This window comes from Somniosus microcephalus, chromosome 3 (genome assembly GCF_052327205.1).
Source record: "Somniosus microcephalus isolate GS21.2 chromosome 3, FLI_Smic_1.0, whole genome shotgun sequence".
Classification (NCBI taxonomy): domain Eukaryota; kingdom Metazoa; phylum Chordata; class Chondrichthyes; order Squaliformes; family Somniosidae; genus Somniosus; species Somniosus microcephalus.
This window is the reverse complement of record NC_140989.1, coordinates 141781632-141798286: the sequence shown is the minus strand read 5'-3', so window position 1 is coordinate 141798286 and position 16655 is coordinate 141781632. Positions and strand designations below refer to the sequence as shown.

Here is a 16655-nt window from a genome sequence, read left to right as displayed (position 1 = left end):
GATTTCTTTTGATATAACATATGTGTAGGTACGCTCTATAACTTTTGAGTGATGCCCGGACAGACAGACAGAACTATCCTTTTACATATATATATATATATATAGCCCGGCGGTGCCGAGGGTTTTTTGAGGGCATGTTGTTATGAAAAGTAGAAATAATTTTTATATATATATAAATGAGTTTGTCTGTCTGTCTGTGTGGGAAGGAGAGAGAGAGAGAGAGAGGGAAGGAGACAGAGACAGAGAGGGAAGGAGAGAGAGAGGGAAGGGGAGAGAGAGAGGGAAGGAGAGAGAGACAGAAAGAGAGAGGGAAGGAGAGAGAGAGAGAGGGAAGGAGAGAAAGAGAGAGGGAAGGAGGGGAGAGGGAGGGAAGGAGAGAGAGAGAGGGAAGGAGAGAGAGAGAGGGAAGGTGAGAGAGAGAGAGGGAAGGAGAGAGAGAGAGAGAGGGAAGGAAGGAGAGAGAGATAGAGGGAAGGAGATAGAGAAGAGAGGAAGACACCCCGGGGAAGGGGCTGGACTCAGAGCCCGGTGGGTGAAGAAGGGCGGCCGCCATTTTGTGAGGTCGGTGGGAAGTTTGAATTACGGCGGCCGAAGGAAGGAAGAAGGCGAGCTCTCCCTCCCTCTCCCACCCCCTTCACTCTTTCCCTCCATCACCCTCTCTCTCTCCCTCCCTCTCTCTCTTCCTGCCGCTCTCTCTCGCTCTCCCCCCTCTCTCTCCCTGCCCCTCTCTCTCCTGCCCCTCTCTCCCTCCCTCACCCTCTCTCTCTCCCTCCCCCCTCTCTCTCCCTGCCGCTCTCTCTCTCCCCTCTCTCTCTCTCCCCCCCTCTCTCCTTGCCCCTCTCTCTCCCTGCCCCTCTCTCACTCCCCTCCCCGCTCTCTCTCTCCCCCTCCCTCCCTCTCTCTCCCCCTCCCTCCCTCTCTCTCCCCCTCCCTCCCCGCGCTCTCCTCCCTCCCTCTCTCTCTCCCCCTCTCCCTCTCTCCCCTCTCCCTCTCCCCCTCTCCTCTCCCTCCGACTCACCTCGGTACCAGAACGGAGTCAGTCTGACACCAGGAGGCCGGGTGCCCATCGCTCAGAAGCGAGCCTGGGGTTCCTCATGTTTAACCAGGCGGGCCTTTGGACCCAGTTGGCCGGACGGCTGTCGAAGGCCTTCCGCTCTGGACTCCCGTGTCCGAGAGCCCGGCGGGTGATTAAGGGCGGCCGCCATTTTGTGAGGTCGGCGGGAGAGAGAGAGAGAGAGGGGGGGAAGGAGAGAGAGAGAGAGGGGGGGGGAAGGAGAGAGAGAGCCGCCGCTCCTCCAGTCGATGTGTTGTGGGCCGACCCCTGATGAGCGCCCAATCCGCTGAGCCGGAGCCCTCGCCGCTGCTCCCCTGCTCGCTGTCTCTCGGGCTGCGTGGTTCTCAGTTTTCCCGCGCAGCCGGCCAGAGAGAAGAAAAACAAAAGAGATGAAGAGAGACGCGACTGAGTGAACGATCTAATTTAAAGCAGCCTCTCCCCCCGCTAAAAGGTGAGAGCTGGAGGGAGATTTTGCGGGTGAAGAAGGGCAGCCGCCAGCGCTTCAGGCCCGGCTGGTCTTTAATGGCCGCCACTCACCTCAGCTCAGCTCCCGCTCGGCAGTTTGAAGGATTAGGCCCCACCACAAACGCCATGAAACGCCCCCCCAATTGGTCAACCATCACGTCACTCAAAGCTAATGAGTGGTAGGATTGGTCAACCGCTAATGAGCGGATTTTGTACGTTTTTTGAACGTTTTTTGTATACTGTCCGAACAATTTTTGTCTGACCAAAAAGTAAATACGCCTATGAGATTCCCCTAGTCATAAGCTTTCTTTTGATATAACATATGTGTAGGTACGCTCTATATCTTTTGAATGATACCCCAGACAATAATAATAATGATAGATAGATATAGATAGATAGATAATATTTATTTTCAAACAATGTAAGAAATACACTATGGTCAAGAATAGAACAGGCAAAATTACTGTTATTTTTTTGTGAACAAATTATTCCTGAGATTCCTAAATTGTAAGTTTATAAAAGCTTGTATTGTCTCATTATTTTCAGTATTACCCGAACCTTTGCATCAGGCAAGACAGAAAAGGTGATATTTCAGGTATTGAAGGAACTGGGTCTTCCCAGTGGCAAGGTATGACTTGGAATTCTTCATTCTATATATTTTCTTCTGGCTTTCAATTTAGCTAATTATTTGTTCCTAATAATTTCACTAAAATGATCAATAGGTAGATTTTCACCCCATAACTAAACTCAGTAAAAGGACATTTTCCAGGATTTTTTTCATTTCATGTGGCTCAAATTGTGTTGGTTCACTTCAGAAATTGAAAGCATATTGTTGGTGTGTACATTAAAAATGACAATACATGCAGTGAATGTGGAATAGCACAAATAATTAGCTGATGACTTAGTAAAGCTATGGTATTATCGCTTTCAGATATTTAGGCAATCACACTCATGGTTCTCATGGCTTTTAAAAAGGACACCCTGATGAAAGGGTGTTAAAATGCTAAACAGTAGTTATTTTTCCCAGAGACCAAACACAAAATGATTCAGGGTAATCAGAAAACATCTTTCACCCATTGTGTTAGAAAACCTTCGATCTCCATCTGTGAAGTGGGGTTGTTGAGGAGTGGGACACAGGCACCAAAAAGGCAACCTGGAATTTGGAAAGAGGCTGCTTCCCAAGCAGTCAGGCAGCAAAAGGCTTTGAAAGACAGGAGGCTGCAGGGAGAGGCAGGTTCTGCCCTGGACTGTAGGTTAAAACAGAGGTGTTGGTTTCATTCAGTCAGGCAAGACAGCCCACTGAAGTGAAGTAACGTAGCATTTTTGTTATTTTATGTGATCATGCATAGATACATTTGTATCAACTGAACTAAGTAGATCTGATCGTAGCTATTGCTCTGTACATTCACCTTACTGTGGAATAAAGCAGCTAAATGATTCAAACCAAGCCTTGCCTCATCTAGCATTGACTCTGTCCTTCAGAGAGATTGAAGAAATACATATGCTTATGGAGGGAGTCACAGAGTGCAGGGAGGTCCTCTTCCCTTCCCATGGGTGGAAGAGACCTCCCCAGGAGATCATCACAGCCTGGTTGCACATTGCAGAGGAGGGCACAAGCAGGGGTGTCGTCAGGAGGACCTGGGTGCACTGCCGCAAATGTTTCAATGATCTCAGTAGATCACGAAACGTTAGTACAAAGCCACACTCAACCTGATCCTGCTGTGCCTCTCATCACATCACCATCACTCTGCTTTCCCTACCCTACTCCTGCACATCCTTACTCACACCAACTTACCTTGCACCTCCACCCATCCCTCTCATACATAGATAGTACATACATAGAAGATAGGAGCAGGAGTAGGCCATTCGGCCCTTTGAGCCTGCTCCGCCATTCAATGAGATCATGGCTGATCATCCAAATTCAGTACCCGGTCCCTGCCTTCTCCCCATATCCCTTGATCCCTTTAGCCTTAAGAAATATATCCAACTCTTTCTTGAATATACTTAATGAACTGGCCTCCACCGCCCTCTGTGGCAGAGAATTCCACAGGTTCACCACTCTCTGGGTGAAGAAATTCCTCCTCATTTCAGTCCTAAATGGCTTACCCCTTATCCTTAGACTATGACCCCTGGTTCTGAACTCCCCGGCCATCAGAAACATCCTTCCTGCATCTAGTCTGTCCAGGCCTGACAGAATTTTATAGGTTTCGATGAGATCCCCTCTCAATCTTCTAAACTCCAGTGAGTATAAGCCCAATCGACACAATCTCTCCTCATACGTCATCTATATTATCACACCCCCATCTCACTAGCCATCCCTCACACTCACTCTCATCCTAGTACAATCATACCAATTAACAACACACAAAGGTAGGCACTTGGGTGTTTTATGTAATGTTCATGTAAAGTTTCTGTTAATGCGGTGTCAAATATTGAAACCTTTATTTTCAACACTTCACATTTTTGGACAGATTTGTGTGCACCTTTGGAAGTGGCTTAGTGAGTTGCAGTGAATGGTGAGACATAATGGTATCCCCCGCAATGGTGATGAGTGTGAAAGGAATGGCTTGGTCATTGTAGGGATGCTTTATGTTGTTGATGTGGGGTAGTGCCAACCTGGTGCATCATGTGGCAGCCAGGGTGTACAGCGTCAAGTAAAGTAAATGTGGCCATGGTGAGGCCATCCCTGGCCTCCCGGGCAGCAATATGGTCAGGTGCTGATGCCCTCTGTCCTGTGCAGTTGATTGTGGAGAAGGTTGGTGTTGTTGTTGCTGGTGTTGGGGCTGATAGTGGTGGGATTCTGAGGACCAAGGTGAGAGCATATAAAGGGCACCCATGCTGATGGAATAGATGGCAAGTGAAGTAGAGATAACAGAAGCGATCTGTCAATGGTGAGAGAGATAATGAGGTCAGACTGGATGGAGAATTGTGTAAAGACTTGCAGCATGGTGAATCTGTTGTGGAAATGCAGTGAGGAACAGCTTGTTATTGAGGGAAGATATCTCTGTAAGGTGGGAGCTTTTACTTTACATTTGTAGCTGTCAACTCAACAGCTGATTCAATGGCCACTGAACTCCCACCTCAGCTTGACAGATGTGGTCCACGAATAGCGTGGACCCCGAGGGCGAGCTGTCAAATGCAAAAGGTAAGCTGAAAATCATTCTTAAATAGCTCTAAACAAGCCACTAATTACCTGAATTGGGTCGCCCGCCACTGCCTGTTGGGTCTGCTCAGCGCTGACAAACCCGACATTGGGAAAGGCGCGTGGCAGCGGGTTGACAGCGGGGTCCCGAACTGCTGTGAAAAAAACACTTTCCCACCTGACCCGCCACCGATTGTGCCCGCTGACCCCCCTCAAAATTCTGGCCTTTGTAACTCCATGGCCTCATCATTTCCTATCTCTTTAACCTCCTCCAGTGCTACAACACCCCCTTCACCCCACCATTGGCTGCTGCACCATTAACCGCCTCAGCCCCATGTTCTGGAATTACCTCCCTAGCCCCCGCCGACTCTCCAACTCCCATTTCTCTTTAAGACCCATCTCTTTGACCATGCCTTTGGTCACCCTTCCAAACATCAGCTTCTTTGGCTCAGTATCCAATTTGTTTTCTTTATGCCTCTGAAATGCCTTCAGATGTTTTTCTACATTATAGGCACCAAGTTATTATTGATGTAAAAACATTATTAGTGTTAGTGATAATTTTGAACTTAGATGATGTTCAAAGTTAGTATTAAGAAGCATTATTGGAGTGAGCGTTTAGCTTACTGGTAGCATTGCTGCACCTGAATCAGAAGGTGAAGGGTTCAAACCCCACTGCAGACAGCCCCAGTGAATGAAAACTAGAGTATAGTCTCTGAACTGTGGGATGACATTCAGCAGGTACTTGCGTTTGTCTGGCGTGACCAGTGGCTCAGTGGTAGTATTTCTGCCTCTGTGTTAGAAGAGTTGGTTTTGAGCCCCACTACAGATAGCCCCTGTGAGTGGAGACCAAAGTGCTAGCTCTAAGTACTGGGCTGACATCCAGATGGGGTACTCGTGATCAGTGGGTGACCCCTCCCACTGTAAAGGGTAGGTGGGGTAGTCTTGGTTCCAGCAAGACTATGAGAAGGTTCTCCAATGATAAAAACTTTAAAGAAAGCAACAGGAACCCTCCTCAGCTATTCTTCCCCAGTAAGTGGCTCAAGAATCTCAATTGTGAGACTTGAACAGAACACAATAGCAATGATTAGCCATGTTAAGGGACATTCTCACATCTTGTTACTTTCCTTGCTCACTTTTCTACTCAACAAGCCTTGAGAATTTGAGAGCAGGGACCCTCACTTAGACCATCCCAATTCTACATGGTGGATAAATGTGATACACTATAAACCAAAGTATAACTGCATATTAACTTTATCGGCTTTAGTTTGAGGTTACTTATGTCTTCATCACTTGCTGTGTGATGCATGGCCGGGCTGAGTATGAGGACATAAGTTGGCTGTGAGGTCTTTTTATTTCTATTTTATTTGGATATTTATAAAAGTTTATAACTAGTTCTATAACTTATTTTTTGGATCAGCTTTGTGCTTCGAGATCTCCAGATACTTAGGGGCAGTCATGGTGAGTTACCATGGTTTCAGCTGGTGAGAGCGAGTGCACATCTGTCTGATTTATTTTTAAAACTGCTGATAGCTCACAGAAATTTAATTTTGGTCAGCTTGTTATATATCTGGAATAAACTCTTTATATTCCACATACACGAGATAACATTAAATATCACATATTAGGCATGGAGAAAAAAACCGTGAATGCTGCTAATCTGAAATAAAAATAGAAAATGCTAGAAGTGTGCAGCAAATCATAAATCATTCAGCATCTGAAACAGATATATAGGTTATTGTTTTGGGTGGTAACATTCAGCGGGTATCAAATGCTGCTACGAGCCATATTCACTTTATAAAATAAATTATTTTTTGTTAACTATATGACTAATTCACGTGTTTTTTTAAGCAGGCCATGATACTGCTTTCATAGTATTACTGGTATGAAAACATTTAAAATGTTAGTGCTGTAGTGATTTTCCATTAAAACATGCCATGAATAATCTTATAAATCTTCAATTAAATATTAATGGCATTCTCTCATCTCTTACAGAATGATGAAATTGAGCCTGCAGTTTTCACCTTTGATAAATTTTATGCATTAACACAAAAAATTTGTCCTCGCACTGACATTGAGGAGCTTTTCAAGAAACTGTAAGTTTTGAATTATTAGGAACTATTTGTTAACTGAAGCTGAAGGCAGATCACTGATACTAAAGAAATTGAGCACACCTGTTTTGTAGATAAGGCATCATTCTTAATAGCACAAAGTAGCATTTAGTTTCAAATGTTTATATGGTCTATGCTATAGCTGAAACCTCTTTTAACTAAATAGGGAATGGTGCATTACACTGTTTACCCATTTATTTTCTTCATTGTAACAGTACTAGTTATAATAAAGTGGTAGTATCATTGAAAACATTTTTAAAAATCTGAATATTCTTTATAACCAGTGTAGCATAGAAAGCACCTGGAATCATTTTGCATCTGCTGGACTAACAGCCTTTGAAATCTAACCTGCTAGTTTAAAGAAACCATTAACTTATTATAATTAGTAAACATTTGACAAATCTTGGGGTATATTTTGCTCTGGGTGTTATTGGTACTGAAAAAGTAAATGTGACAGGGTTTTGGTGAGACCACACCTGGAGTACTCTGCACAGTTTTGGTCTCCTTACCTGGGAAAGGACATAGATGCCTTAGAGGCAGTGCAACGAAGGTTCACTAGATTGATCCCTGGGATGAGAGGGTTGTCCTATGAGGAGAGATTGAGCAGATTGGGCCTATACTCTCTGGAGTTTAGAAGAATGAGAGGTGATTTCATTGAAACATACAAGATTCTGAGGAGGACTGACACGGTAGATGCTGAGAGGCTGTTTCTCCTGGCTGGAGAGTCTGGAACTAGGGGGCATAGTCTCAGGAAAAGGGGTAGGCCATTTAAGACTGAGATGAGGAGGAATTTCTTCACTCAGAATCTTTGGAATTCTCTACCCGAAAGGGCTGTGGATGCTGAGTCATTGAGTATATTCAACGCTGATATCAATAGGGGAAGCAAGGAATATGGGGATCGGGCAGGAAAGTGGAGTTGAGTTTGAAGATCAGCCATGATCTTATTGAATAGTGGAGCAAGCTCAAAGGGCCATATGGCCTACCCCTGCTCCTGTTTCTTATGTTCTTATGTGACTAAGCTGGTGAGTGAATGTGGTAATGGACCTTTTTTATTATCATTGTACTCGACTTTACACACAGCCCGAGATGTGTGTAAAGGGAAAATACTAAATAAAATGCTTTTTAGTAACTGGAAAGGTCTTATTAAAGGCCTGTTTTAAGAAACGTGGTGTTCTGCACAAAGAGAAATAGAAACAAACAGTGCATCCAGAACATCTATTCAGAACAGGGGTTAATCATATGAAAGAATGGCAAGAACATCACAGCCAGCTGTTACTGTTCAGAATCCATCATCACCAGATTTGGAGGTGATGCAGGGAATTCCTCCTTCACTTAACTTCCAATGTCAGGCCTCCTCATCTGACCTTACTTCCAATGTCAGCCCTCTTCACTGGACATTGCCTCCAATGTCAGCCCTCGTCACTGGACATTGCCTCCAATGTCAGCCCTCTTCACTGGACATTGCCTCCAATGTCAGCCCTCGTCACTGGACATTGGCTCCAATGTCAGCTCTCGTCACTGGACATTGCTTCCAATGTCAGCCCTCTTCACTGGACATTGCTTCCAATGTCAGCCCTCGTCACTGGACATTGCCTCCAATGTTATCCCTCGTCACTGGACATTGCCTCCAATGTCAGCCCTCTTCACTGGACATTGCCTCCAATGTCAGCCCTCTTCACTGGACATTGCCTCCAATGTCAGCTCTCGTCACTGGACATTGCCTCCAATGTCAGCTCTCGTCACTGGACATTGCCTCTAATGTCAGCCCTCGTCATTGGACATTGCCTCTAATGTCAACCCTCGTCACTGGACATTGCCTCCAATGTTATCCCTCGTCACTGGACATTGCCTCCAATGTCAGCCCTCTTCACTGGACATTGCCTCCAATGTCAGCCCTCTTCACTGGACATTGCCTCCAATGTCAGCTCTCGTCACTGGACATTGCCTCTAATGTCAGCCCTCGTCATTGGACATTGCCTCTAATGTCAACCCTCATCACTGGACATTGCCTCCAATGTCAGCCCTCTTCACTGGACATTGGCTCCAATGTCAGCCCTCTTCACTGGACATTGCTTCCAATGTCAGCCCTCTTCACTGGACATTGCCTCCAATGTCAGCCCTCTTCACTGGACATTGCTTCCAATGTCAGCCCTCTTCACTGGACATTGCCTCCAATGTCAGCCCTCTTCACTGGACATTGCCTCCAATGTCAGCTCTCGTCACTGGACATTGCCTCTAATGTCAGCCCTCGTCATTGGACATTGCCTCTAATGTCAACCCTCATCACTGGACATTGCCTCCAATGTCAGCCCTCTTCACTGGACATTGGCTCCAATGTCAGCCCTCATCACTGGACATTGCCTCCAATGTCAGCCCTCTTCACTGGACATTGCCTCCAATGTCAGCCCTCTTCACTGGACATTGCCTCCAATGTCAGCCCTCTTCACTGGACATTGCCTCCAATGTCAGCCCTCTTCACTGGACATTGCCTCCAATGTCAGCCCTCCTCACTGGACATTGCCTCCAATGTCAGCCCTCTTCACTGGACATTGCTTCCAATGTCAGCCCTCTTCACTGGACATTGCTTCCAATGTCAGCCCTCTTCACTGGACACTGCATCCAATGTCAGCCCCCATCACTGGACATTGCTTCCAATGTCAGCCCTCTTCACTGGACATTGCTTCCAATGTCAGCCCTCGTCACTGGACATTGCTTCCAATGTCAGCCCTCTTCACTGGACATTGCCTCCAATGTCAGCCCTCGTCACTGGACATTGCTTCCAATGTTATCCCTCGTCACTGGACATTGCCTCCAATGTCAGCCCTCGTCACTGGACATTGCCTCCAATGTCAGCCCTCGTCACTGGACATTGCCTCCAATGCCAGCCCTCGTCACTGGACATCGCCTCCAATGTCAGCCCTCCTCACTGGACATTGCTTCCAATGTCAGCCCTCTTCACTGGACATTGCCTCCAATGTCAGCCCTCGTCACTGGACATTGCCTCCAATGTCAGCCCTCGTCACTGGACATTGCTTCCAATGTCAGCCCTCTTCACTGGACATTGCCTCCAATGTCAGCCCTCGTCACTGGACATTGCTTCCAATGTCAGCCCTCTTCACTGGACATTGCCTCCAATGTCAGCCCTCGTCACTGGACATTGCCTCCAATGTCAGCCCTCGTCACTGGGCTAGTTTCTTATGTTAGCCTTCATAACCTAACCTGACTTCTGCCAGCAGCTTATGCACTAAAAGTAATGAACTCACAGCTGAAAAATCCATCACTCTTAATATGGAGCATCTGGACAAATACAGGAGTATTAAGTTATAGGCCTCAATATTATTTATGTATGAATACAATTCTCATACACTTAATGAATGAGCTTGTGGCTTGCTTGTTGGCTATAAGTTCTTTGATCCGCCTTTGAAACTGACCACAACTTTGGGATTTGGCACATGCGCAGGTGCTTGTGGAAATCCTGCAATTGCGGTCTGTCATTGACAGCTCCGAAGCAGGCTGCGATGTGCCCCCCATCCCTCCCCCACAGATCCGGCAATTTGTGTAATCAGCCAAATCAGGGTAAGTACGCTGTTAAATTCCCCACTAAACCTTAGACCCAAAGGGATTAGGTGTAACTGGGGTTTTAACAGCGTTATTACTGCTAAACAAATGTTAAGGGCCTGGAAAACTAATTTTAATTTTGTGCAGTTTGAAATTTGTCCCATTTAATAAAGATAAAATTTTTCAAGAAACTTTTGAAAAACATTTTTTTTGTTTTTTTTTTAAGTTTGTCCATGTTTATTTCAGGTTTGCCTTTTCCCCATGTGAGAGCCCCAATCATTATTTTTCTCTCTCTAGCATTTTAAAAAAGTTAGAACTTTAAGAGCTTACCCACTTCCTTGTTCAGTGTCTGTGAGAATTCTGCCTTTTGATTGGCTGCTTAGACAGCCTGATGACGTCACAGCAGCTCGCACAAGGGAACCCCCATTAAGTTCCGTTGATTTGAATTGAAGGTCGGTAAACCTGAAGTTCTCGACACAGGGATCACGAGATCCTTGTGCGAAGCGTACTTCGGAGCCAGCAGCAAACGCCTTCGCTTCGCTGCTGACCGCAAATTCCGGGCCATCGCCTCCTTTTTCTGGAGAATAAAAATTCTTCATGTTCTTTTGTTCTGTGTTGCACTGGTCTTCATTTCCATGTGTTTGGTATTCCTGTATCACATGCATAAGACCAAAATATCAGGGCTCTTTGATTAGTTTCCAGTTTCCATTATCTACCAGTGATTCCCTCCATTATGGCAGTTCATGCAGCTTTGGTCAGCTGTAAATTCATTCAATTGAGAGTGTGAGCTGCCGTGGAAAGTTGAGTCAGTCAAGGAGGGCTAGCATTGGGAGGTAGATTGAGTGAGAAGGGCTAAAATTAGGTTGGGTTGCAGAGTTGCAAAATCTTTGTTTTAAATCTACTCGACAACTGGATTAAAGATATTCTTTGTCAGTTTCCTAGTCTAGTGCCAATTTCGGTTGTTGAGAAATATAAAAGTAGCATTAGTTCAGGTGAGACATAATAGACTAGTTTTTTGTCTGTTTTGTGAATTCGTGTTTCATGAAGTTGAAGCAAAATGATTGTCAACAGTCATTTTGATTAGTGGTGTTAAAATATTGAAATAATCATGTAAGAAAACTTCCTTTCCAGAAGAGGAAAATATACCCCTTATTCCAAGCTGAAAAGATTTGCTTGTGATAGGATGTCTCCAAAAGATGGAATGCATAAAATGAATGGATTGCTGATTATTGTTTTAATTTTGGAAAATAAGAGTAACATATTGAATGTTTGCAGTTTCTTCATTTCACCTTTTGAGGATTGCGGTAACCACCAAGACTAAACAAACTAAGAAAATATTCTGTAATGATTTTCAGAGTATACTGCAGTTAGAGAAACGTTCAGTGATGCTGTACATCTCTCTAGCATTAGAGGTTTCAAGGCAAACATTTTGAAACTGCAAAGAAATTTCAGTACTCTAAGGTTTATGTTTTGAAAAGTCATTAATTATGCAGAAATATGCAAACAACTTACATTTTTACTGAATTCCTTTTCAGCAATGGAGACAAATCTGATTACTTAACTGTAGACCAATTAGTCAGCTTTCTGAATGAAGTAAGCTTCTTTCATTCATTAACTGCGTCATGTATCTGTTTGCAGTAGTTTGCTTTACTCCTGTCTTCCCAGTGCATGTAATGCATGGATTATGCCATACTTGTTTCCTACCTTTTTTTATCTATGATGTAACAATGACAACATCCAGGTGCACAAACTGAAACCCCACTTCATACTTTATTGAATTTGCTTTTGCTGTAGATGTACTGCATGCTGCTTTTATACATGTTCAGTGGATGTGGAGCGGGTTGTGGCATTGCTGTATCTGTTAGAAATGTATGAATTTTTTTGTATGTTGATAACCTTTTGTTGATTTCTTCTCAAATTACCATTGTGTTTTTATAAGCTAGATGTTCTCTTTTTAAAAAAAAAAACTTTTTGATCTTAATTCTACAGTCTTGATACTATGGTGTGGGATTCTCGCATACAAATGTTGAATGCATTTGTGTACAAACCTCTTAGCTGCTGCTTTTGCTGGGACATTGCCTATTTATTGTAAATGAGTTATCGCCTCTACTAAATTAGCAGAGAGAAAATATTTTAAAGGAACGTGCCAAATGTTTGTACATTACTATCCCATTTAATAACTTCAGGGGCTATAAATCTTTATCATCATGGAAAGTTTATATACATAATCCAAATTAGTTTATTTCACATCCATGTGTATTTTAGTCATGACTATAAAATCTATAACATTCCGCAGAACCTACCTACTACTGTAGTATATGTACTATACTTTGGTCAAGTGTACAGAATAATGGTCACTCACGTCTTGCATTGTTCATGTTACATCTATGAGCAGGACAGCTTGATGTTTTTGTACATTTTATGGGAGATTAGTCTGACCTCGCTTGACCTTGTCTCCATATTCTCTAAATGTCAGGGTGTTACATAGCAACAGTATTCAGAACATTGGCTTAATAGGTAAAATGAATCAATTAGTGTTTTTAATTACAATGTGCTATCTAATCTGATTACATTTTCTTTTAGGTTAGGTCTGTACATCACGTGTGCTTCTTTTAAGTGCCTTATATCTATAGTAATTAAAACAGGTCCTTAGTGGTAGGGCAATTTCCCACAAAATTATAAATTTATTCTGCTCCTGTTCAAAAAATGGCTTAGTATCTCAAAGGACTCTGTCTAGATAGTTAAATCAAAACCATTTTTGGCCAAAAGATCGGAGGAAGGCCAACCCAGGGGGTTGGATTTTATCAATGGGGACGCGTTGGGGGCTAGACTGCTGCTTGTCGGGTTTCAGTCCCGTCCCCAACGACGTCCGGCCAACCCATGCTATTTTCCCTTGATTGACCTTGTTAAGCCTGCCCTGCGGGCTTAGCCGGCCAATTAAGGGAAAGCCAGTGACAGAGGACATCAGTGTATGACGTTTCATCTGTCAAAAATTTTTGACAGATGAATTGTCAGCGTTTGACAGCTTTGAGAACCTGTCAAACACTGACAATCTCTGTTCTAAGGTAAGCCCTTGGACTGAAGACTTATCAAACCTCTCTCCTTAGCAGAAATCAGATGGCTCCTGCATCGGAAAATGCAGCAGCCATTCTGTCATCTCTGCCATTGAGATGAAACACCTCCCCAAGGGCTGAAGCCTGCAGAAAGAAACAAAGGTAAGTAAACTTTTTCTAACACTTTGCACTCACCTCTCATACTTACCTCTCCACACTTGCAGCTATCACCCACCTCCACAGCGCACTTTTCGACACCTGTCACCCCCGCAGACCCACTGCTTCCCTTGCTGACCCTGGCGAGGTTCGCAGCCGTCGGGAAGCCCGCACTTGTGTGGGTAAAATGGGGATAAGCCTCTTAACTGCCTGTTAACTACCTGTTAACATGCAGTTAATTGGCTATAATCCCCTTACCGCCTCGAGGAGATGGATCCCTGCGCGAGTTGCGGACCCACCTCCCGGGAAGATGGCACGGAGGCGGGTTGGGAGCGGGGTCGGTACCTGCTCCCAGTTTCTGCCATTTTCCTGGCAGTCCTGCCTCCATAACCGCCTCCCCAGGGCTGGCAAAATTCCCCCCAGGGACTTTGTAGGTGCCAGCAGATTTTGTTTCAAGTATCAATCGTTCCTGCTTTGTACTAGGTACCCCTCAGATGCTGTAAATTGTGTGAGTGCAATTGGGCGAGGGATAGCAAAAAAGTATTCGGAAGGTTAGGGAGCCAAATCAGAGAACAACTTGTATTTATACAGCGCCTTTAACGTTTTGAAACGTCCTAAGGCGCTTCATAGGAGTGTTATAAAACAAAATTTGACACCGAGCCAAATAAATTGACGGGATTGAAGGCCGATAAATCCCCAGGGCCTGATAATCTACATCCTAGGGTACTTAAGGAAGTGGCCCTAGAAATAGTTGATGCATTGCTGGTCATCTTCCAAAATTCTATAGACTCTGACACAGTTCCCATGAATTGGAGGGTAGCTAATGTAACCCCACTATTTAAAAAAGGTGGTAGAGAGAAAACGGGGAATTGTAGACCAGCAAGTCTGTCATCTGTAGTGGGGAAAATGCTAGAGTCCATTATAAAAGATGTAATAGCAGAGCACTTGAAAAACAGTGACAGGATCGGACAAAGTCAACATGGATTTACAAAAGGTAAATCGTGCTTGACTAATCTACTGGGATTTTTTGAGGATGTAACTGGTAGAATAGATAAGGGAGAACCAGTGGATGTGTTTGGACTTTCAGAAGGCTTTCGATAGGGTCCCGCATAAGAGATTAGCGTGCAAAGTTAAAGCACATGGGATTGGGGGTAAAGTACTGACTTGGATAGAGAACTGGTTAGCAGACAGGAAGCAAAGAGTTGGAATAAATGGGTCTTTTTCCGAGTGGCAGGCAGTGACTAGTGGGGTACCGCAGGGATCGGCCCTAGGACCCCAGCTATTCACAATATATATTAATGATCTAGAAAAGGGAACTAGATGTAATATCTCCAAGCTTGCAGATGACACAAAGCTGGGTGGGCGTGTGTGCTGTGAGGAGGATGCAGAGAAACTCCAGTATGATTTGGACAGGTTGGGTGATTGGGCAGATGCAGTATAATGTGGATAAATGCGAGGTTATCCACTTTGGTGGCAAAAACAGGAAGGCAGATTATTATCTGAACGGCAATAGATTGGGAAAAGCGGAAGTGCAACGAGACCTGGGTGTCCTTGTGCACCAGTCGCTGAAGGTAAGCATGCAGGTGCAGCAGGCGGTTAAGAAGGCAAATGGTATGTTGGCCTTCATAGTGAGAGGATTCGAGTACAGGAGCAAGGATGTCTTGCTGCAGTTGTACAGGGACTTGGTGAGACCACACCTTGAGTATTGTGTGCAGTTTTGGTCACCTTATCTTGCCATGGAGGGAGTGCAGTGAAGATTCACCAGACTGATAGCTGGGATGGCAGGAATGACGTATGAAGAGAGATTGGGTCGATTAGGCTTATATTCGCTAGATTTTAGAAGAATGAGAGGGGATCTCATTGAAACTTATAAAATTCTAACAGGACTAGACAGACTAGATGCAGGAAGGATGTTCCTGATGGTGGGGGAGTCCAGAACCAGGGGTCACAGTCTAAGGATAAGGGGTAAGCCATTTAGGACTGAGATGAGGAGGAATTTCTTCACCCAGAGAGTGTTGAACCTGTGGAATTCTCTACCACAGAAGGCAGTTGAGGCCAATTCATTAAATATATTCAAGAAGGAGTTAGATATATTTCTTAAGGCAAAAGGGATCAAGGGATATGGGGAGAAAGCAGGAACAGGGTACTGAATTTGGATGATCAGCCATGATCTCATTGAATGGTGGAACAGGCTCGAGGGGCCGAATGGCCTACTCCTGCTCCTATCTTCTATGTTTCTATAAGGAGAAATTACGGCAGAAAGAGGTAGGTTTTAAGGAGCTTCTTAAAGGAGGAAAGTGAGGTAGAGAGATTTAGGGAGGGAATTCCAGAAATAAATAATAAATAAATGGATTTACATAGATCTGCATAGAATGTACGGCACAGAAACAGGCCATTCGGCCCAACCAGTCCATGCCGGCGTTTATGCTCCACTCGATCCTCTTCCCATCCTTCCTCATCTAACTCTATCAGCATAACCCTCTATTCCCTTCTCCCTCGTGCTTATCTAGCTTACCCTTAAATGCAGCCATACTATCTGCCTCAACTACTCCCTGTGATAGCGAGTTCCACATTCCCACCACTCTCTGGATAGTTTCTTCTGAGTTCCCGATTTGATTTCTTGGTGACTATCTTATATTGATGACCTCTAGTTTTGCTCTTCCCCACAAGTGAAAACACTCTCTCTGTTTCTACTCTACCAAAACCTTTCATAATTTTAAAGACATCTGTTAGATCACCCCTCAGCCTTCTCTTTTCAAGAGAAAAGAGCCCCAGCCTGTTGATCTTTTCCTGATGGACATAACTTTGCAGTTCTGGTATCAACCTTATAAATCCTCTGCAGTGCCTTTTTATAATATGGTGACCAGAACTTTTTTTTTATTTGTTCTTGCGATCTGGGCATCGCTGGCAAGGCCAGCATTTATTGCCCATCCCTAATTGCCCTTGAGAAGGTGGTGGTGAGCCGGCTTTTTGAACTGCTGTAGTCCGTGTGGTGAAGGTACTCCCACAGTGCTGTTAGGAAGTGAGTTCCAGGATTTTGACCCAGCGACAATGAAGGAATGGCGATATACTTCCAAGTCAGGATGTGTGTGACTTGGAGGGGAATTTGGAGATGGTGG

At 44.5% G+C, this 16655-nt stretch overlaps 1 protein-coding gene across 3 annotated transcripts in view; it reads left to right on the top strand.

Annotated features, from left to right (window-relative positions):
• LOC147121444 (1-phosphatidylinositol 4,5-bisphosphate phosphodiesterase beta-4-like) overlaps positions 1–16655 on the top strand; it is a 911912-nt gene that overhangs the window by 601441 nt on the left and 293816 nt on the right. For all 3 annotated transcript variants that reach the window (XR_015077544.1, XM_085981700.1, XM_085981698.1), the window contains exons 10-12: positions 2066–2147; positions 6654–6754; positions 11863–11920. Coding sequence is in view for 2 of the 3 variants with exons in the window: in XM_085981700.1 (XP_085837826.1) it covers positions 2066–2147; positions 6654–6754; positions 11863–11920 (241 nt within the window). In the remaining variant the exon portion in view is untranslated. The remainder of the gene's footprint in view (positions 1–2065; positions 2148–6653; positions 6755–11862; positions 11921–16655) is intronic.